Source organism: Oryctolagus cuniculus, chromosome 11, assembly GCF_051225735.1.
Source record: "Oryctolagus cuniculus isolate XC-2025 breed Fujian yellow rabbit chromosome 11, ASM5122573v1, whole genome shotgun sequence".
Classification (NCBI taxonomy): Eukaryota; Metazoa; Chordata; class Mammalia; order Lagomorpha; family Leporidae; genus Oryctolagus; species Oryctolagus cuniculus.
Window position 1 is genome coordinate 107,653,374 of NC_142877.1, and position 22,258 is coordinate 107,675,631.

The 22,258-nt window shown below is 40.7% G+C and overlaps 1 protein-coding gene across 13 annotated transcripts in view; it reads right to left on the minus strand.

The window, feature by feature from the left end:
• Nucleotides 1-22,258, minus strand: part of SLC41A2 (solute carrier family 41 member 2) — a 147,364-nt gene that overhangs the window by 62,907 nt on the left and 62,199 nt on the right. For 12 of the 13 annotated variants that reach the window (XM_089308908.1, XM_051846057.3, XM_089308910.1 and 9 more), the window contains one exon: nucleotides 20,837-20,983. The exons of the other annotated variant lie outside the window; for it this stretch is intronic. In XM_089308908.1, the coding sequence (XP_089165034.1) occupies nucleotides 20,837-20,983 (147 nt within the window). The remainder of the gene's footprint in view (nucleotides 1-20,836; nucleotides 20,984-22,258) is intronic. 13 annotated transcript variants of the gene reach the window in all.

The following is a 22,258-nucleotide window of genomic DNA, read 5'->3' on the forward strand; positions in this document are numbered from 1 at the left end:
GTTACACATATTTCTTCACTAAGGAACTACTACTTAGAATCTTTAATACATTAAGATGGAATATAGAGGCCGGCACACCGGGTTCTAGTCCCGGTCAGGGTGCCGGATTCTGTCCTGGTTGCTCCTCTTCCAGTCCAGCTCTCTGCTGTGGCCTGGGAGGGCAGTGGAGGATGGCCCAAGTGCTTGGGTCCCTGCACACGCATGGGAGACCAGGAGGAAGCACCTGGCTCCTGGCTTCAGATCGGCGCAGCACACCAGCCATAGCGGCCATCTGGGGAGTGAACCAATGGAAGGAAGACCTTTCTCTCTCTCTCATTGTCTAACTCTGCCTGTCAAAAAAAAAAAAAAAAAAAGATGGAATATAGAACATTGTACCAACTATAATTTGGATACATTACCTAGTGTTATATAAGTGTTACAACTTATCATGGACAAGAAATTTTACTTCATTAAGCTTCCATTTCTTTATTCTTGAAATATATTTATAATAGTATAAATTTCATGTAAAATTAATATGCAAACATGTAAGTTAACTAGAATAGTACCCTGGCACATAGCTGTAATTATCACTGTCTTCATCATCATTGCCATTAGTATTAATGCCTTGCTATTTGGGAAACAGCTGGACAACAGATTGTCAGGACTTTATTAAACTTCTTTGTGGCAGGTTGTCTAACTTGACTACAGTTCCAAACTGCTATTTTCATTATGCTGTCCTATAGAGACAGTACTTGTATACTTCTATGCCTCATTGATTTTGGTCTCTGCCATTTGTCTTGCTTAGTGGAAATTATGTATATCGTCCTGGAACAAAATTTTAAATGTGCTTTCAGAAACAACTAGAAGATTTGCATGTGTGTATGTATCTCGATTGTTTTCAGACATCAGAAAACAGGGATTGCAAGACCATGATTCCTGGGAAAAGAAAAATAAATGAGATAAGCGCTAGAGCAGCCCCAGGTTTCTGACAAAAGGCACACAGAGATCATTGCTCAGGGATGGAGAATTGGCAGTTCTCCAGGCTGGAGCAGCAGGAACTTACAGGGCAGAATATTAGAAAAGAAGAAGCCATGAGAGAAAGAGCTTGAGAGCTGACTGCTAACCTGTGTATGCGGAGAGTAAATTCCACAAGTCTAGGCCAAGAAAAAGCAAGGAATTGTAAACTGAAAAATCCCTCAAGTTTACAAAAGGCTGGAAGTCATTCAAGCAAGATCTAACCCCCTACAGAGAAACCTCTTTGAACAGTAAGAGCATTCAGTAGAAACCGGAGAACATCGTAGCAGTAGGGCTAGCCCTAGAGTAATGTCTGTACTAGATCTGCCCCAAGGAAGCTTTAAAGCAGTTTTATAAAACCCAAGCTAATCTACAAAAAACTGCCTGTAAGAACAAATCCAACATTCTGTAAAGAAAAAAACAATTAAGCACTTAACATCACGTTTACAGCGTCTAGCATCCAACCAAAAATTATTTTTAAGAGTCTGGACTATTTGGTCCCTTTTATAGACTTAGTTAAATACCCTGAGACATTCTGTTTACTTTACACAGTTCACTTATCTCACAAAAGTTTCCAAGTAGTTAAAGTAGTCTTTAGAAATTTAGTAAGTTAAATGTATAAATATGGTGACTAATGAGTTTGCATAAACATTCATATAATGTATATAAATTCAGTAAGATTTATATTTAACAATCACAAGAATAAATAAGTTTCTATTTAACAATACAAGAATAAATAAATTTCTATTTAATAATCACAAGAATAAGTCAACTACTTAACTGTAAATTTTTAAATGAGATTAGAAGACTGACATATTACTCTAATGGGCTGTATTCCAAGTATGTAACATAAATATGAATTGACTCTTAAACCCAAAACTATTAATTCCTAAGTTTAATTCTTAAATATTTTTGTACTTAATTCTAAATTTTTGTGATTATAAGTTTACACCACTTATTGAGACAGTTATATCCTCCTAAAACATTTCTGGTGATATTTTAGCTAATCGAAGTTTTATTATTAATATTTCAGCTAAAGGGAGTTGATGTTGTAGCACAGATTAAGCTGCTGCTTGGAATGTCTGCATCCCATATCAGAGTGCCTGGGATCAAGCCCTGCCTCTGCTTCTGATACATCTTTCTGCTGATGCACACCCTGGGAAACCAGGACAGAGTTCTTGGTTTCTAGTGTTGGCCTAGCCTACCCCCGGTTGTTGCAAGCAGGCATTTGGGTAGTGAACGAGCAGATGGAAGATTTCTTTTTCTCTCTCTCTCAATCTCTCTCACTCTCTCTCTCTCCTTTGCTTTTCCTTCCAAATAAATAAACAAACTTAAAAAATATTCTTACATATGACTGAAGATATTTGAACTAGACACTCTAATTTCTTCCCCATGAGGTAGGAGTAAACAATTATGATAGACATAAATATATTATCTAAACAAATTTTATTCCTGCAGCTTTGTCTGGATTTGCCATCACACCTTCAAAATAATTATGCTAACAGAATCCATTTTTGTATTTTCTTCCACTTAAGGTTATATGACTAATGCTACATTTACTGTCATTTTCTCCATGATTTTTTTAAATGGGGAAACATTTGACTAGCTTCCCAGTTCTCTTTGTTCTCCTCGTAAACCATTAGATAAATAATATCTCAGTTATAAGGCATGCCTACCTCCTAAAACAAAGGAAGTTGTCGACAATCTCTTTACACAACCAAACAGAAAAAAAAATTTTTTTGACAGGCAGAGTGGACAGTGAGAGAGAGACAGAGAGAAAGGTCTTCCTTTGCCATTGGTTCACCCCCTAATGGCCGCTATGGCCGCTGTGGCCGGCGCACCCTGCTGATCTGAAGCCAGAAGCCAGGTGCTTCTCCTGGTCTCCCATGGGGTGCAGGGCCCAAGCACTTGGGCCATCCTCCACTGCACTCCCTGGCCACAGCAGAGAGCTGTCCTGGAAGAGGGGCAACCGGGACAGAATCCGGTGCCCCGACCGGGACTAGAACCCGGAGTGCCGGCGCCGCAAGGCGGAGGATTAGCCTAGTGAGCCGCGGCGCCGGCCCGGAAGAATCTTGAAGGCATCATACTGAGTAAAAGAAGCCAGACATAAAATGTTGCATATTGTACAATTCTATTTATATGAGATATGCAGAATAGGCAAATCTAAAGAGACAGAAAATAGGTTCGTGGTTGCCAGGGGCTGAGACAAGTGGAATGAAAGACTACTAAAGTGTACAAAGTTTTTTTGGAAGGGTGATAAAAATGTTGTGGAATCAGAGCATGGTAATGGTTGCATAATCTTATCAATATATCAAAAACCACTGAGTTGGACACTTTACAAAGATGAACCATGCAGTATATTACATAGCGAATTTTGCAAAATTCTAACAATGGAAAAAAAGGAGGCAGATTATACACTTCAAAAATGTTCACATCACTAAAGACAACAGACAGACATGCACAGATAAAAAGAGAACAAAGAAAAAGTAAATGGGGGCCGGCACCACGGCTCACTAGGCTAATCCTCCGCCTTGTGGCGCCGGCACACCGGGTTCTAGTCCCGGTCGGGGCACCGGATTCTGTCCCGGTTGCCCCTCTTCCAGGCCGGCTCTCTGCTGTGGCCAGGGAGTGCAGTGGAGGATGGCCCAGGTGCTTGGGCCCTGCACCCCATGGGAGACCAGGAAAAGCACCTGGATCCTGGCTCCTGCCATCGGATCAGCGCCGTGCGCCGGCTGCAGCGGCGGCCATTGGAGGGTGAACCAACGGCAAAGGAAGACCTTTCTCTCTGTCTCTCTCTCTCACTGTCCACTCTGTCAAAAAAAAAAAAAAATTTTTTTTTAAAAAGTAAATGGGGTAAAATGTTAACAGGTAAATGTAGATAAAGGGGATGCTGGTATTTTTTACACGATTTTTATCTTTTTTATAAGGAAAACTTTTTTTTAAAGATGTATTTATTTGAGAGCAGAGTTACACACAGAGAGGGAAAGAGAGAGAGGGGGAGAGGGAGAAAGGGAGAGATAGAGTGTCTTCCATCCACTGGTTCACTCCCCAAATGGCCACAGCGGCCAGAATTGGGCCGATCTGAAGCCAGGAGCCAAGAGCTTCCTTCAGGTTTCCTAGACAGGTGCAAGGGCCCAAGGATTTGGGCCATCTTCTACTGCTTTCCCAGGCCATAGCAGAGAGTTGGATCGGAAGTAGAGCAGCCAGAACTCAAACCGATGCCCATATGCGATGCCAGTACTACACGTGGCAGCTTTACCTGCTGTGCCACAGCACCAGCCCCCACTATTTTTATTTTTGCAAGAATTTTGTAAGTATAACATCACCTTCAAATAAAAATCTTTAAGACATTAAAAGGCAAGAAAATCATGATGATACTGAAATGTCCAAAGAATTCACTGTTAATATATTCTATTTCATTTTTCTGCCAAATCAAACATTCTAATTACCACTAAAATAGACCATATGCATAACTGTACAGGACCTGCCCACCCGGTGCCTAGCTAGCTTATAATCCAATTCTGATGGCTAGAAGAAAATTACAAATGCAGAAAAAATGAATGATGTTACAAATATTCTTTTTAGGATATACCGGTATTTTATAGATGTTATAAAATTAAAGAATTACTTTTAGAAAACCATTAATGACAAAATTAGCAGAAAATGGTCAATTAAAAGGCAACAACAAAAAAAGACAATCATGAATTTCTGCATTACTGCTAAAAGATAAAACAATGTCTTTCTTCTATATTAAATACTTAGAAGGTCCTGGTTAGGGGTGGGCATGTAACACAGTGGTTAAGTAGCCACTTGGGACACCTGCATCCCATACAGGAATTCCTGGTTCAAGGCCTGGTTACTCTGCTTCTGATTCCAGCTTCCTGCTCAATGTGCACCTTGGGAGGCTTCAGGTGATGGCTCAAGTAGTTGAGTCCCTGCCACCTGCATGAGAGACCCAGATAAGAGTTCAGGGCTCCTGGTTTTGGCCTGGTGCAGCCTCAACTGTTGTGTGCATTTGGAGGGTAAGCCAGGGAATAGAAGACCTGTCTGTTTCTCTCTGCCTTTCAAATAAAATGAAAATAAATAACTAAATTCCTGATCAAGATCGTATTTTAGATTAAAATCTAGATATAACATATTGCATATTATGGTAGACTGAATAATGGCTCACAATGATATCCACCATCTTAAACCCTAGAACCCACAAATGTTACCTTATGTGGCAAAAGGGGCTTTGCAGCTGTGATTAAGTCAAGGATTAAGAGATGGGCCTATTATCCTTGATAACTTGGCTGGGCTTAAATAGAATGATAGGTATGAGGGAGGTGGGAGGAGCCTTGGTTGCAGAAAAGCAGAAGGCAATAGGACCACAGACACAGATGCTAGAGGAATGCCGCTACAGGTCAGGCAACCTTAGGACATGGAAGAAGCAAGGGACAGACTATCCCCTGAAAGCACCAGAAGGAACCACCCCTGTCAGATCTTGAAGTTAGTCCTACATAAAACATGCTGGATCTCTGGCTTCCAGAACTATAAGGAAATAAACTTCTGTTTTAAGACACAAGGTTTGTGGAAATTTATGGCAGCAGCAGTAGAAAACTGATGAAGGTATGTGTGTATGTGTAACACTTTTGGGAATTTTAAGCCTAAAACATGTCCATGTAGATGAGTACTGATTCTACGACACAGGCAAACCACAGAAAAGATGAACACAGCCAAAGTGTTTCAGATTGCTCTGGTTCCACTTAACCGCCACCCAAAACTACCCTCTCCTGTAATTCACACAGCATTTACCTTTTGTTATATCCCTGGTGGCATTTTCCAACTACTACTATATCATTTTATTAACAGCATTCATTATTCTCATTCCAAATTCTTCTGAAATATGTAGCAGCTATGAGTGTCAATTTTTATATGTTAGATGTTTCTGTGTGAACAACAAAGCAATGGGCATAGTAAGTTGCAAACCATCTTTTTTTTTTTTTAAGATTTTTATTTATTTGAGAGAGAGAGTTACAGACAGTGAGAGGGAGAGTCAGAGAGAAAGGTCTTCTGTCCGTTGGTTCACTCTCCAAATAGCTGTAAAGGCCTGAGCTGTGCCGATCTGAAGCCAGGAGTCAGAAGCCTCCTATGGGTCTCCCATGCGGGTGCAGAGGCCCAAGACTTTGGGCCATCTTCCACTGCTTTCCCAGGCCACAGCAGAGAGCTGGATCAGAAGAGGAGCAGCCGGGACTAGAACAGGTGCCCATATGGCATGCCAGCGCCACAGGCGGAGGATTAACATACTGCATCACAGCGTGAGCCCAACAAACAATCTTTTCTAAATGCCCTTTAACAGCAATCAGAATCTTCTCAGGAAACTAATATTCTAGAAATCACTCTAAACTATGTCTCAAATTTAGATTCTACACACATCACCAGTCAAGACTGTGATATTCTAGAATGCCCTGTAAATAACCAGGTGGCATCCTGTTGGTCTCCACAGGACTGAAGTAACCTGAAGCTGATTCCTACTGCTCTGAGAGCTTCAACTAATTCACCTTTTAAAAGTTAACCTTGGGCCGGTGCTGCGGCTCAACAGGCTAATCCTCCATCTGTGGCGCTGGCACACTGGGTTCTAGTCCCGGTCGGGGCGCCGGATTCTGTCCCGGTTGCCCCTCTTCCAAGCCAGCTCTCTGCTGTGGCCCGGGAGTGCAGTGGAGGATGGCCCAAGTGCTTGGGCCCTGCACCCACATGGGAAACCAGGAGAAGCACCTGGCTCCTGGATTCAAATCAGCGTGGTGCGCTGGCCACAGCGGCCATTGGAGGGTGAACCAATGGCAAAAGGAAGACCTTTCTCTCTCTCTCTGTCCACTCTGCCTGTTAAAAAAAAAAAAAAAAAAAAAAAAAGTTAACCTTGAAGAATATGAAATCAATCAACATTCTGCTTATCAAACATTGCATAAAAAAAGATAACTGTTTCAAATCAATAAATATCAGAGAGATACAAAAATTAAATAGTCTTTTAGTAATAAATAGTTGAAAAGGGGTTTTAAAAATCCTCTTAGGGGCTGGTGCCCTGGCATAGCAGGTTAAGCTGCAGCCTGCAAAATCGGCATCCCATATGGGTGCCAGTTCAATTCCCTGATGCTCCACTTCTTGTTCAGGCCCCTGTCAATGTGCCTGGGAAAAGCAGTAAAAAATGGCCCAAGTGTTTGGGCCCCTCCCACTCCCATGGGAGACCCAGAGAAGGTGCTGGTTCCTGGCTTCAGTTTGGTCCAACCCTGACTGTTGAGCTATTTGGAGGGTGAACCAGCATATGGAAGATCTGTTTCTCCCTCTATGTATCTCTACCTTTCAAATAAGTAAACAAATATCTTTAAAACAAAAAATCCTCTTAAATTTATGCAAACAAGAAATAAAGGGATGGGAGCTGGCGCTGTGGTGTAGAAGGCAAAGCCACTGCCTGCAACACAAGCATCCCATATGGGTGCCAGTTCGAGTCCTGGCTGCTCCACTTCCAAACCAGCTCTCTGCTGTGGCCTGGGAAAGCAGTAGAAGATGGCCCAAGTGCTTGGGCCCCTGCACCTGCATGGCAGACCTGGAAGAAGCTCCTGGTTTCTGGCTTCGGATCTGCTCAGCTCCAGCCATAGTGGACACTTGGAGTGAACCAGTGGGCCAAAGACCTTTATCTCTGTCTTTCCTTCTCACTGTCTGTAACTCTGCCTTTCAAATAAATCTTTAAAAAGGAAGGAAGGGAGGAAAGGAGGGAGGGAGGGAGAGAGAAAGGGAGGGACGGAGGGCGGGCAACAATCATTGTATACAGATATTTCAGTTACTGGCCCAATGCTGGATTGTAATTTAAAGATTTTTCTTAAAGATTGCTAAAAGACTGAATAAACGCCTTGTATTTTCTGTGCAAGCCACACAAAAGCAAATCATAATCTCATAATCCAGAACTTTCATCACTCTCCTTTTATTTCCTCTTCTATTTCAATTTGAAATAGATCTTTTCTAGATGTATGTTGCCATTTTAAATTTTTCTGTAGTGATGGAATCTCTAGATACCTTCTGTCAAGGCAATTATTTTCTCAGTACTACATCTTCATCAAAAGGACTTTTTTGTTATTATAATCTATTATATCACCATTGTGTCAAAATCATTCAGAAGGTTACCTATCTTCGGTTTTCTATGCATACTAAAACACTTCCTGAATAACTTCTCATGACATTCATTAGAGCACTTTCAGAAGGAAGAAAGCATTTGGTAAAGTGTAATTTATTAAACACCCACCATGGTACTAGATTGCTATAAAGAAATTTTTTAAAATAAAGAAATAAAGGGGAAAAAACACCCCACAGTTTTGTCCTCAAGAGAGCTATACTCTGGTACTACATTTACACAAAAAGCTATAATGATTGGCCAAAATTAAAGAATATCATATGAGAAGCATTAAAAAATGCTATAGGAATTCAGAGGAGAAAAGATCACAAAAGATTAGAAAAATCTACAAAATCAGCTTTTAAAAATGAGAAGGCCTCTCACTGGCCTTGATGGGAAGGAGAGGCTAGACTGGGGGAAGGGCAATGACATTAGAAAGCAAAGAATCCATAGCTAGATATTGCTATTGGTAAACTGGTGAGTTTTCCTGGAATAAAAAGCACAAGGGTGGCCGGTGCCACGGTTCACTAGGCTAATTCTCCGCCTTGCGGCACAGGCACACAGGGTTCTAGTTCCGTTCGGGGCGCCGGATTCTGTCCTGGTTGCCCCTCTTCCAGGCCAGCTCTCTGCTGTGGCCCGGGAGTTCAGTGGAGGATGGCCCAAGTGCTTGGGCCCTGCACCCCATGGGAGACCAGGATAAGTACCTGGCTCCTGCCATCGGATCAGTGCGGTGCGCCGGCCGAAGCGCGCCGGCTGCGGCGGCCATTGGAGGGTGAACCAACGGCAAAGGAAGACCTTTCTCTCTGTCTCTCTCCCTCTCACTGTCCACACTGCCTGTCAAAAAAAAAAAAAAAAAAAAAAAAAAAAAAAAAAAAATCCCAGTTGGTCTCAAAGTATAATCTTTAATATATTGTTAAACATGAGTTACTATTATTTCACTGAAGACTCTTACAGCTACGTTCATCAGAGATTCTAGCTTCATTTCCTTGTATGTATTTGTCTGGCTTTGGTCTCAGGGTGACTCTGGCCTCATAAAATGATTTAGGCAGTATTCCCTCAAGTTTTATTTTTTTTCGGGGGGGAGGGGAATGTTTAAGAAGTATTGGTATTAATTTGTTGACTGGCAGAATTCATCCATCTGGTACTGGGTATTTTAATTACTACATCAATCTCTATTAATGGCCTATTCAGATTTTCTATTTCTTCCTGATTCAATCTTGGTAGTAACATATTTCTAGGAATTTATTCATTTCCTGTAGGCTATCTAATTTGTTGGCATATAACTTCATAGAGTCCCTTATGATCTTTTTTATTTCTGAGACATCCATTGTAATCTACTTTCATTTCTCATTTTATATATTTGACTATTCTCCCTTTTTTCCTAGTCTAATGTTCTGTCAAATTTGTTTATTCATAAATTTTGAAGCCTCTTAGCTTTGTTGGTTTAGTCTGTAGTTTTTCTATTCTCTACTTCTGCTCTGATCTTTATTATTTCCTTCCTTCCTCCTGCTAACTTGAGATTTAGTTTGCCTTTTGATTTCTTCTTTGACCCACTGGTTGTTCAGGACTGAGTTGTTTAATTTCCACATATTGGTGAGTTTTACATTTTTTCTTCTGTTATTGATTTCATTTTTTTAAAGATTTTTTTTTTTTATTATTTGAAAAACAGAGTTACAGAGAGAGGTAGAGACAGAGAGAGAGGTCTTCCTTCCATTGGTTCACTCCCCAAATGGCCGCAACGGCTGCAGCTGCGCTGATCCGAAGCCAGGAGCCAGGAGCTTCTTCCGGGTCTCCCACGTGGGTGCAGGGACCGAAGGACTTGGGCCATCCTCGACTGCTTTCCCAGGCCATAGCAGAGAGCTGGACCTGAAGAGGAGCAACCGCGCCTAGAACTGTCACCCATATGGGATGCCAGCACTTCAGGCCAGGGCTTTAACCCACTGCACCACAGCGCCGGCCCCCTGTTATTGATTTCTAATTTCATCTATGCAGTCAGAAAAGATACTTGATATGATTTCAATCTTACATTGTTAAGACTTGTTTTAGCCGGCGCCGTGGCTCAATAGGCTAATCCTCCACCTTGCGGCGCCGGCACACCGGGTTCTAGTCCCGGTTGGGGCGCCGGATTCTGTCCCGGTTGCCCCTCTTCCAGGCCAGCTCTCTGCTATGGCCAGGGAGTGCAGTGGAGGATGGCCCAGGTGCTTGGGCCCTGCACCCCATGGGAGACCAGGAAAAGCACCTGGCTCCTGGCTCCTGCCATCGGATCAGCGCGGTGCGCCGGCTGCAGCGGCGGCCATTGGAGGGTGAACCAACGGCAAAGGAAGACCTTTCTCTCTCTGTCTCTCTCTCTCACTGTCCACTCTGCCTGTCAAAAAAAAAAAAAAAAAAAAAAAAAAAAAAAAAAAAAAAAAAAAGACTTGTTTTGTGGCTTAATAGAAGAACTCTCCTGGAGAACGCAACAAGTGATCTTGAGAAGAATGTGTATTCTGCTGTGGACAGGAAGGTTTGTTTATGTCTGTGAGGCCATTCAGTCTAAAGTGCAGTTTAACATCCATGTTTTCTTATTGATTTTGTGTCTGGATGATCAACCAGTTATTGAAAGTGAGGCACTTTAGTCCCCAACTACTATTCTATTGTTATCTATTTCTCCTTTCAGATCTATTAATAATTGCTTTAGGTGATCTGATATTGGGTACAGACATATTTACAACTGTTATATCCTCTTGATGAATAGCCCCCATCAGATTTTTCTTAATGCCTAGGTTTTTGAGAGCCATGACCTCTGGAACCAAACCTTACAGGTACCATGAAATCTTTTTTCTTTTTTATCTCTAAAGACTAAGTATTTTCTATAGTTCAGGAATTAAACTTCGTTTCCAAGAGCTAAGCTTCTCAGCAGGGTGAATGGGGTCTTGAAATTCAAATGTGCCTATTCCTAATCTTTGTATTCATAAGAAAAATATGTGGCATTCTCTCCTGATCTTATGAGGCCCCCTAGTGCTCACAAGGTAGATGCTTTAGCAACCCAAACACAGGACACTTCACCTATAACTGTTACATGCATTATGGAATAATTCTGTAGTGATATCCCTTGGTCACTAAATATATCTTTAGAGGAAAAAATGATACAGATCAAATATAAAAGATCCTATTTTAATGAATTCATTTTGAATTACTTTGAGCCAACTTTCATAATATAAAAACCTAGAAAAATTCTAAGCAATAGTCAATATTATTTTTCAAAATTATGGTCAGTGATCTAACATTCCATTTTACCTTTTTATTTATTGATCCAATTAAACTATTCACTATATCACACTCAAAATGCTGACAGTTTAGTTGCTGGTTGTCAGCCTCCATCTTAAATCACCATGCATTCCATCACTTGGAGTTTTAGCTGAGAGGAAATTCTAGTCACCTACTTTTACCTCAGCCTGGAGGGAGACCTGACTAGGGTCTAAGCAACTGCTGAGCTGGAGCAGGGAAGCCAACTTGCTTCTTTCCTCTCCCCCAAGCCCAGAGAGCACCATATTCTGCAGCAGAAAGTCACGCAGCACCACAGTCAGGGCAACTTGTGGGGCAAAGGACAGATCCCCTGCATCCTGTAACTGGGGAATCAGCACCAGACCTATGCTCACATCTCTATGTAAGCAAGGGGACTCACTTTAGCTTCTGGGAGCTAACACCAAAAGCAGCCCATTTAAAAAAAAACAATCTACTTCCACCCCCACCCTGGGATATCTGAATAATGACTGCGCTAACCCTGCAACACCAGGACTGTAACAATTCATTTTAAATTTCTCAGTGGTACTGGAAGACCTGGGGTGCAAATAAGGAAGAATCTACCTGCATTCCACCTCTCTGGACTTGTGCCCTCCAGAGTAAAATCTCCTGTATGCCTTGTAGTCACCCTGCAGGACTGGAACAGGCCCAGTTCATATCCCCTAGTCCCAGGCATAGGGCAGTTGATGTCATAGCCACAGCACCAGTTGGACCCTCCTAGCAAGACCTGAGGAAGGGTCCCTCAATGTCACACAGTCCTAGAACCACTGCCATTGGGGCCACCTGAGGAAGGGTCCCTCAACGTCACACAGTCCTAGAACCACTGCCATTGGGGCCACCTGAGGAAGGGTCCCTCAACGTCACACAGTCCTAGAACCACAGCCGTTGGGGCCACCAGCCCCAGCATCACTCAGGCTTGCCAGCAGGACAAGGGGACAGCCACCCCTGTCTCCCTCAGTGTCAAGGACAAGGCCCTGGCTATCACATTCACCAGGGAGACTGACGCTGAACTCCCTGTGGGCCAAAGATACACACCCAAGAAACACTTATTCCTCTCAAAGCCACACTTCTATCCCTATGAACTGCAGCAGACTAGGCCACTGTGTCACCTATAGACATTAAGACAAAAGAAATTCAAAAAAAAGAAGAAAGAAATCACACAAAGACTATGCTGCTGAGCTCACCCAGAACCAAAGGCAAAGCAACAAGCCAAGTGATACCTTGTATTCCAGCTAAACCATAAATCTGTTCAAATAAAACCTACTTCCATAAAGAAGAAGGGACTTCACTTATCGGCCTTTTGGCGAAGATCAAGTGAAGAAGAAGGGACAAATATACCAGATGGGCAGATGTCAACACAGGGACACAGCAGACATGAAGAAACAAGGTAGCATGACGGCTCCAAGAGAACACAATACTCCTCCAGAATTGAATCCTGAACTAGAGAAAATCTATGAAATGACAGATATTGAAACCAGAACAATGATTGTAAGGAAACTCAATGAGATGCAAGAGAATACTGTGGCATAAGTTAAGCCTCCACCTGTGACACTGGCATTCCATATGGACACTGGTTCCAGTCCCAGCTGCTCCACTTCCAATCCAATTCCCTGCTAATGGCCTGGGAAAGCAGTGGAAGATGGCCCAAGTGCTGGGGATCCTGCACCCAGGAGACCCAGAAGAAGTTCATGGCTTATGACCAGCCCAGCTCCAGCCGTTGCAGCCATCTGGGGAGTGAACCAGTGGATGGAAGACCATTCTTTCTGTCTCTCTCTCTCTCTCTGTAACTCTGCCTCTCAAAAACATAAATAATTTTTTTTAAAAAAATGAACATACCAATAGATTAAAGAAATGAGGAAATCAATGAGTGACATGAATGAAAATATTACTAAGGAGAGAGAATTCAATAAGAAACAGAAATTTTGGAGATGAAATCTTCCATCAGTGAAATAAAAAATACAATTGAGAGCCTTAATAGCAGAATAGTTCAAGTGGAGGAAAGAATTTCTGACCTCCAGGACAAGAATTTTGAAACAGCCCAGACAAAAAATAAAGAGAAAATAATTAAAAAGAATGAAGAAAGTCTATGTAAAATATAGGTTAAACGACCAAATATTCATATTAGAGGCATTCCTGAAAGAAAAGAGAAGGAAAAAGGCATTGACAACCTGCTAAATGAAATAACAGTTGAAAATTTCTCAGATCTTGAAAGAGATATGACATCCAGACACACGAAGCTCTAATTTCTTGAAGCAGACTCAACCAAGAAAAGTCTTCTCTGAGGCATAGCATCATCAAGTTGTCAAAAGTAAAAGGCAGGGGCCAGCGCCGTGGCTCACTTAATTAATCCTCCGCCTGTGGCCCCAGCATCCCATATGGGCGCCGGGTTCTAGTCCCGGTTGCTCCTCTTCCACTCTAGCTCTCTGCTGTGGCCCGGGAGTGCAGTGGAGGATGGCCCAATTGCTTGGGCCCCCGCACCTGCGTGGGAGACCAGAAGGAAGCGCCTGGCTCCTGGCTTTGGATCGGCACAGCGCCGGCCATAGCGGCCATTTAGGGGGGTGAACCAACGGAAGGAAGACCTTTCTCTTTGTCTCTCTCTCTCACTGTCTACAACTCTACCTGTCAAATAAAAAAAAAAAAAAAAGTTAAAGACAAACAGAGAATCCTAAAGATACGAAGTGAAAAGGGTCAAGTTACATATAAGGGAAAACCAATCAGATTAACATAAGGCTTCTCAGCGGAAACCCTATAAGCCAGAAGAGACTGGGATGATATATTCAAAGTCTTAAAAGAAAAAAATTCCAACCAAGAATATCATATCCCACAAAGCTATCCTTAAAAGTTGAAGGAGAAATAAAATTTGTTCCAGATAAGCAAAAACAGAGTGAAATCACCACCACCAGACCAGCCTTACAAGAAATTCTGAAACGCAGTCTGCACTAGAAGTAAACGTCATGAAAACACATGACATCACCAAATTCATTAACAGAGCAGGTAGACTCAGTACCCAATCAACTGACAGGTCTTAGTTCTTACCTATCAATACTAACCTTGACTGTAAATGGATTAAATTCACCTACCAAAAGACTTTGGTTGGCTGAATGGATAAAAAACCATGATCTCCTGTATACCACCAACAAGAAACTCACTTCACAAAAATACATACAAACTCAAAGTGAAGGGTTGGAAAAAGATATACCAAGCAAAAGGAAACCAAAAGCCATCTTGATAACAGGTAAAACAGACTTTAAATCAAAAACTATAAAAAGAGATAAAGAAGGACATTATATTTTCATAAAAGGTTCCATTCAGCAAGAAGACATAACAAGCATAAATGTATATGCACACAAGACCACCCAAATACATACAGAAAATACTATTAGACCTAAAGGGAGAGACAGACTCCAATAAAATAACAGTGCATGACATGAATGTTTTACCTGAGCGAGTATAAACAAAGCAGCACCACACATGGATAAAAATCTGATGCTCCTTGGCCGGCGCCGCGGCTCACTAGGCTAATCCTCCGCCTAGCGGCGCCGGCACACCGGGTTCTAGTCCCGGTCGGGGCGCCGGATTCTGTCCCGGTTGCCCCTCTTCCAGGCCAGCCCTCTGCTGTGGCTAGGGAGTGCAGTGGAGGATGGCCCAGGTGCTTGGGCCCTGCACCCCATGGGAGACCAGGAAAAGCACCTGGCTCCTGGCTCCTGCCATCGGATCAGCGCGGTGCGCCGGCCGCAGCGCGCCGGCCGCGGCGGCCATTGGAGGGTGAACCAACGGCAAAGGAAGACCTTTCTCTCTGTCTCTCTCTCTCACTGTCCACTCTGCCTGTCAAAAAAAAAAAAAAAAAAAAAAAAAAAAAATCTGATGCTCCTTTACTGCCGGCGGTGGAGAGTGGGCTCATGCCCTAAAGAACTCTCGACCCTGAAGCCCAAAGCAACAGGGTTTATAAAGGCAAAAACCGCAAAATTGGGAGGGGAATACATGGTTGCTAGGATTGGGGGGGGGGCAGGATATATGGTTACCGGGGTCAAGCTGACCTAAAACCTATGCGAAACTGGTATCAATCGTAATCTTGACAATACCAGTTACAATCCTAACAATCTTAATTATAATCCTGACATTAATCCAGGTATTAGTTTTAATCATATGGAGGACATAGACAAATTACATTTTTATCATTAACCCAGGTGCAACCTATCCACTTCCAAGCTTGAGCGATCATGCTAGGGGGTTTCTATGCTCTGCCAAATGTGAATGTAGTAGACTGCTATTGTCTAACTGTTTTAGATCATAGTTTCAGACCAGCATTTCGGGGGGGGGGGGGGGCATCTTACCAGAATGGAGTCTCAGGTTCTCCAAAATGGAGTCCCTGCTATCAAGGTGTTATTTCATGAACACCTCACTCTCATCAATGAACAGATTATCCAGACCAAAAAAATCAATACAGATGCATCAGAGCTGAAACATACTATAGAGCAAATGCACCTAACAAACGGTTATAGGCCATTTCACCAAAGAGCTACAGAATACACATTACTCTCACCAGCACATGGATCGTTTTCTAGGATAGACCACATATTAGCCCACAAATCAAATCTCAACAAATTTAAAAAGACTGAAATCATAATATGTATCTTCTCAGATGATAAAGGAACAAAATGAAAAATCAACAAGAATAGGACATTCATCAATACTTGGAAATTAAACAGCATGTCACTGAAGAAATTAAAAAGGACCACTGAAGAAATTAAAAAGGAAATCAAAAACTTTTTTGAAATACATGAAAATGAAAACACAACATATAAAAACCTGTGGGGTAAAGCAGCCACCTGCACTGCCAGTATTCCATATGAACGCTGGTTCGAGTCCCAGCTTCTCCACTTCCAACCCAGCTCTCTGCTATGGCCTGGGAAAGCAGTATAAGATGGTCTGAGCCCTTGGACCCCTGTACCTGTTTAGGGGACCAGGAGGAAGCTCCTGGCTCCTGGTTTCTCTGGCCATTGCAGCCATCTGGGCAGCAAACCTGCAGATGGAAGACCTCTCTCTTCCTCTCTCTCACTCTCCCTCTCTCCCTCCCTCCTTTTGCCTCTCTGTAACTCTGCTCTTAAAATAAATAAATGAATCTTTAAAAAAAAAAAAAAACCTGTGTGATACACCAAAAGCAGTATTAAGAGGGAAGTTTATAGCTTAGTGCTTATATTTAAAAAAGAGAAATGTCTTAAAGATATAATGATGCATCTTGAACACTTAGAAAAACAAGAACAAATCAAACCTGAAATCAGCAGGAGGCAACAAATAATAAGGATTAGAGCAGAAATCAATGAAATTGAAACTAAAAGGTAACACAAAACATCAACAAAACAAAGTATTGGTTTTTTGAGAAGATAAACAAAATACATAACCTCTAGCCAAATTAACAAATTAAAATAGAAGAAAAAATGCAAGCAAATAAAATTAGAGATGAAAAAAGGAAACATTACAACTGATACCACTGAAATACAAAGGATCATAAGAAACTACTACGAAGAACTATATGCCAAAAAAATGGAAAACCTCAAAGAAATGGTTAAATTCCTAGATTCATATAACCTTCCAAGATCAGTTCAAGAAGATATAGACAACCTAAACATACCCATAACAAGCAATGAGATTGAAGCAGTAATGACAAGTGTTCCATCAAGGAAAAGTTCAGAACCTGGTTGCTTTACTATTGAATGCTACAAAACATTCAAAGAGGAAGTAACTCTAATACTCTTCAAACTATTCCAAAATATTGAATAGGATAGAACTCTGTCAAACTGTTTTTATGAGGCCAGCATTACTTTGATACCAAAACCAGATAAAGACATTACACACACACACACACAAACTACAGACTTATATTCTTAATGAACACAGATGCAAAGATTCTCAACAAAACAGTAGCACGTCAAATCCAAAACCACATCAAAAAGATCATTCACCACGATCAAGTGCGATTTACTCCAGAAATACAAGAGTGATTCAACATTCACAAATCTATAAACACCATAAATCACATCAATGGAATGAAGAAGAAAAACCACATGGTCATTTCAATAGATGCAGAGAAAGCATCTGCTAAAATTCAACACCCCTTCATGATAAAATCTCTCCACAAATTAGGTATGGAAGGAACATTACTCAAAATTATAAAGGCTATATATCATAAACCAACAGCCAGTGTCATACTGAATGGAGAAAAAAACCAAAAGCATTTCCCCTCAGATCTAGCACAAGACAAATATGTCCACTTTCACCACTTTATTCACTTGATAAAGTACTGGAAGTTTTAGCAACAGCAATTAGGGTGGCAAAAGAAATAAAGGATATCAAAATTGGAAAAGAGGAAATCAAATTATCCATGTTTGTAGATGACATAATATATGTAGTAAATGGAAAAACCTAAACAGTCCATCAAAAAAGCTGTTGAATTGATAAACCAATTCAATAAAGTTACAGGTAATAAAATAAACATACAAAAAAACAGTAGCTTTTTGATATGCTAATGATGAACTCACAGAAAGAGAAATCAAGACAGAAAGCCCATTCACAATAGCCATACAAAAAAGCAAACATTTAGGAATAAGTTTAACTAAAGAAAAATCTCTACAATGAAAATTATCAAACACTGATGAAAGAAATCACCAAGGACAGAAAAAAATGGAAAGATATTCTTTGCTCACTGATTGGAAGAATCAATATCATCAAAATGTCTATACTAACTAAAGCAATCTACAGATTCAATGCAATCCCTATCAAAATACCAATGGCATTCTTTACAAGGTTAGAAAAACAATCCTAAAATTCATAGGGAATTAAAAAAAATAGCTAAAGCAATCCTAAGCAAGAAAAATAGAGCTGGAAGCAACACAATACCTAATTTCAAAGCATAACAGTAATTAAAACAGCTTGGATTCCTGCTCAAGACAGGCCAAGGTGATCAGACATCACCTAGGAGATGGTAGAGGATGAAGAAGCTGATCAGAGATCAAAGGTAACCAGGTAGGTGGGGGTGGGGTGGAGGGGCTGTTGGGACTGAACTGGCTCAGCAGGGTTCCTTTGCTAAAACTGGTTTTTATAAGGAAGGGAACAGATGAGCCTAGGAGAAAGTTCAGCAGTCTAACTAAAGTTTGGCCAAGAAAAGAATCTTTATCACCACTTTGTTTTGTTTTGTTTTGTAAGATTCATTTATTTATTTGAAAGGCAGAGCTACAGAGAGGCAGAAGCAGAGGCAGAAAGAGACAGAGATCTTCCATCCGCCAGCTCACTCCCCAAATGGCCACAACAGCCAGAGCTGAGCAGACCCGAAGCCAGGAGCCAGGAGCTGCCTCTGGGTCTCCCACATGGGTGCAGGGGCCCAAAGACTTGGGCCATCTTCCACTGCTTTCCTAGGCCATAGCAAAGAGCTGGATTGAAGTGGAGCATCGACTCCAACCGGTGCCCAGATGGGATGCCAGCACTACAAACGGTGGCTTTACCCACTATCACCCACTACACCACAGCCCCGGCTGCACCACTTTTTTTTCAAGGGATGAGACACCCTGATAGCTGAGAAATGTGTTATAAATTACTTAGTAGCACTTTAAGTATACAAGCCTGCAAACACTATGCCTTTCTTTTTCAGGTATGCAGTATTGGGGAAACCATCCCATAATTACTGCCAATCCTCCAGCCTTACTCTCACTCTCAACTTTTCCTGGGTAGTCCCATAGAATTTCTGTCTTAGTCATCTTGAAAAGAAACCCTTCGTCCTCTTCTACTCTTCTCCCCTCTTACCTCCTCTTTGAAGTGGGAGACACTTAACTAATTGGCAAGCCTAAAGAAAGGGGCATTGGGCATGCCTAACTCAGGCCCTTACTGGCTTTCTCTTTGAAGATCCAAAGATCTACTGATACCAGCCTCCCTTCTCCAATACAGGTCTTTCCCATGGGATGAACACTACAAGTTGTCCAACTGCCTAAGAGTGGGTGGGAAAGTTTAATACCCTCATAGAGTAGGAAAAGAATATTAAGCCACATTCTCTTACAACAGCCATAAGTTAGTATTTCAACCCCCAACTTCAGCATTTATTTCTAAATCGTACGATAATTCAGAGAAGAAAAAAAATGACCAATTTGTCACCCCAACAATATAAATCAGAGCAGATTTTGTCATTCCTTTAATAGCATAATTCTCATTTTCCGTGCATCTTTTGAGTGGGAGACAAGAGACTTTAGCATCACCCTGAGTGTACCTGAACATATATTCCTCCTTGTATATTGCACAACAAAAGTCAACACCTATGGGAACAAGATCATACGTGTAGGCCACTGATCATCTATTGCCTTTACATTACTTCAAGTGGATGCATCTTTGTCTTCTAAATGACAACGTTTTCCTTGAATATTTACTTCAAGTTTTACTGAATATTTTTACGTACTCATTAAATAATTTAAGGTAATTTTATATATTAAATGAAGCTTCCTTTCATATCTCCAAAAGTCAAAGAAAATCATCACCTGTGGTAGGTTAAAGCCCTTTCTTTCATTCGAGAACATATATCTGGTGGTATATTTTAAAATAAAACTAGAGTCCAATTAGTTTAAAGAAGCAAATCTGTATAGAACCCATGAAAAATACATGAGGATACGTGAATAAATGTTTGCCTCTGGCTTGCCTTATAAACTATTTTTTTTCTTGTATTAATGTTGCTTTCTGTTCATTTCCTAATTTTTTCTGGCATCTAAAAAAATAAAAAAAAACCACAACCAATATTTAGCATTTAACAAATGCTCAGAAATCTTATTAATTTACCATGGACAATAGTCCTGGGTGCAAGTCCACATTAAAACAATTCACCCGATTTTATAAATACTCTGCCTTGTTCATTAGGAATTATGTTTACAGGATGATTCCTACTTCATAAAGCATTCAGACTAATTTTCATGTTTTTTTTTCTTTCTGTTAATTGCCAGGAGGATAATTACTGGTGTGGATTTCTGTTAGGAAAAACATCCCATTGGTAAATCTCAAGTACCACTAGTCTTCCATTTTGGGACAACTGTTCAACATATACAACAGAAAAGTATAGGTGGTCTTCCAGCTAGCTACACTTTTAGAACCAAGGGCAGAAATCCTAGAATAAGACAGATCTATATTCAATCCTCTCAAATTAGTTAAGTAATTTTGGGTAGCATACAATTAGAATTAGAGATTGTATAGTTTTAAATTCTCTAAGAGAAAAAACATTTAAGAACCATAACACATAGTATGTGTAAAACAAATAACAGTTATTCTAATCAGCTCAACAACAGTGCTAACACAGATGAAATGAAGGTCACCATGATTCATGGCATCCCTACAATATTTATTTAAAGAAACTCTGAGTAAGACATTATATTTGGTTTCAAGTCAACTTACCAAGACAGGAATACAAGCCTTGACTTATCCAAGCTAATATGGCCAGAGTTATAAGGTCACCAAAACTAGCTGCAATGGGTGTAGCAACATTATCAGGATTGATACCAGTCTTCTTTGAACCAACGATAACCCCAACCATTATTATTCCTGGAAGAAAGAATGTTCATTACTTTTTGTGCTATGATTTAAAGAAAAGCAATTCCCTAAATGCCAAAATATGTAGGACAGACGAACAGCCTATCAGTTCTAGTTAGAATGTTTTAGTGAGTTGACAAAAGCAAACAAAACATTTTATGCCCAGGCAAAATGGTTTTCACCAAATTCCAAAGGACTCATAAGAGATTTGAAAAATTCAATGATGTTTTTAGATATCTGAAAAGTATTGTAAAAGTTACAATAAATCTGAAATTTCAAATTTAGTAACATAGGTGTCTCAAATCTAATCAGATTTGTGTGTATTAAACCCAAAGATTTTACCTTTAAACCTAAATGAAGTATAAAATACTAAAGAAAGCTGAGTCATGTATAGGAAGATCACCAACAGAAACAGATTTGTTCACATATGGTAGCTAGAAATGCTTGCATTTATTATTTAAAGTGTTGAGATACTAAGAAGCAGGAAGTAATTAAATTTTGAACACTAAAAGCCAGTACACAAGAAATAGTCTTTGTTGAAGATACTCTTTTAACCCAAAGCTTCTATCTATAAACAGACAAAAACAGAGCAAAATGTGACTATGTACTTGCACTTAAATTACCATTGAATCCTACAAATGGGAGAAAAATCAACATTTACATTAAAACATAATTGTATAGATTTTCCCATGCTAACACATTAAGGGAATGCAGGACAGAGAAAATCTAAAATGTTTAGTTTATTTATGTATTAACTATATATCAGTATGGAATTTTTAGAGTAAAAATAACTTTTTATTCCTGCATGTTCATTTTATGGATAATGATAGCAAGGTTCTGGGATAGGGTTTAAATGTTTGCGTAAGTGCATAGCTTGTATGACTCTAGTCAGTGCTTTTAATACTGCCCCATGAAGTCAAAACTTTTTTCTTTTCTTTTTTTTAGCTTTATCTATTTGAAAGGCAGAGTTACTGAGAGAGGCAGAACAGAGGCAGGGGAGGGGGCAGACACAGAGGCACAGAGTGAGATAGAGAGAAAATATCTTCCATCCACTGGTTCATTCCCTAAATGACTGCAGCAGCCAGGACTGGGCCAGGCCGAAGCCAGGAGCCAGGAGCTTCCTCCAGGTCTCCCACATGGTGCAGGAACCCAAGTACTTGGGCTACCTTTTGTTGTTTTCCCGGGCACATTAGCAGGGAGCCGGATCAGAAGTAGAGCAGCTAGGACTTGAACTGGTGCCCATGTGGTATACTGGCACTGCAAGTGGCAGCTTTACCCACTATTTCA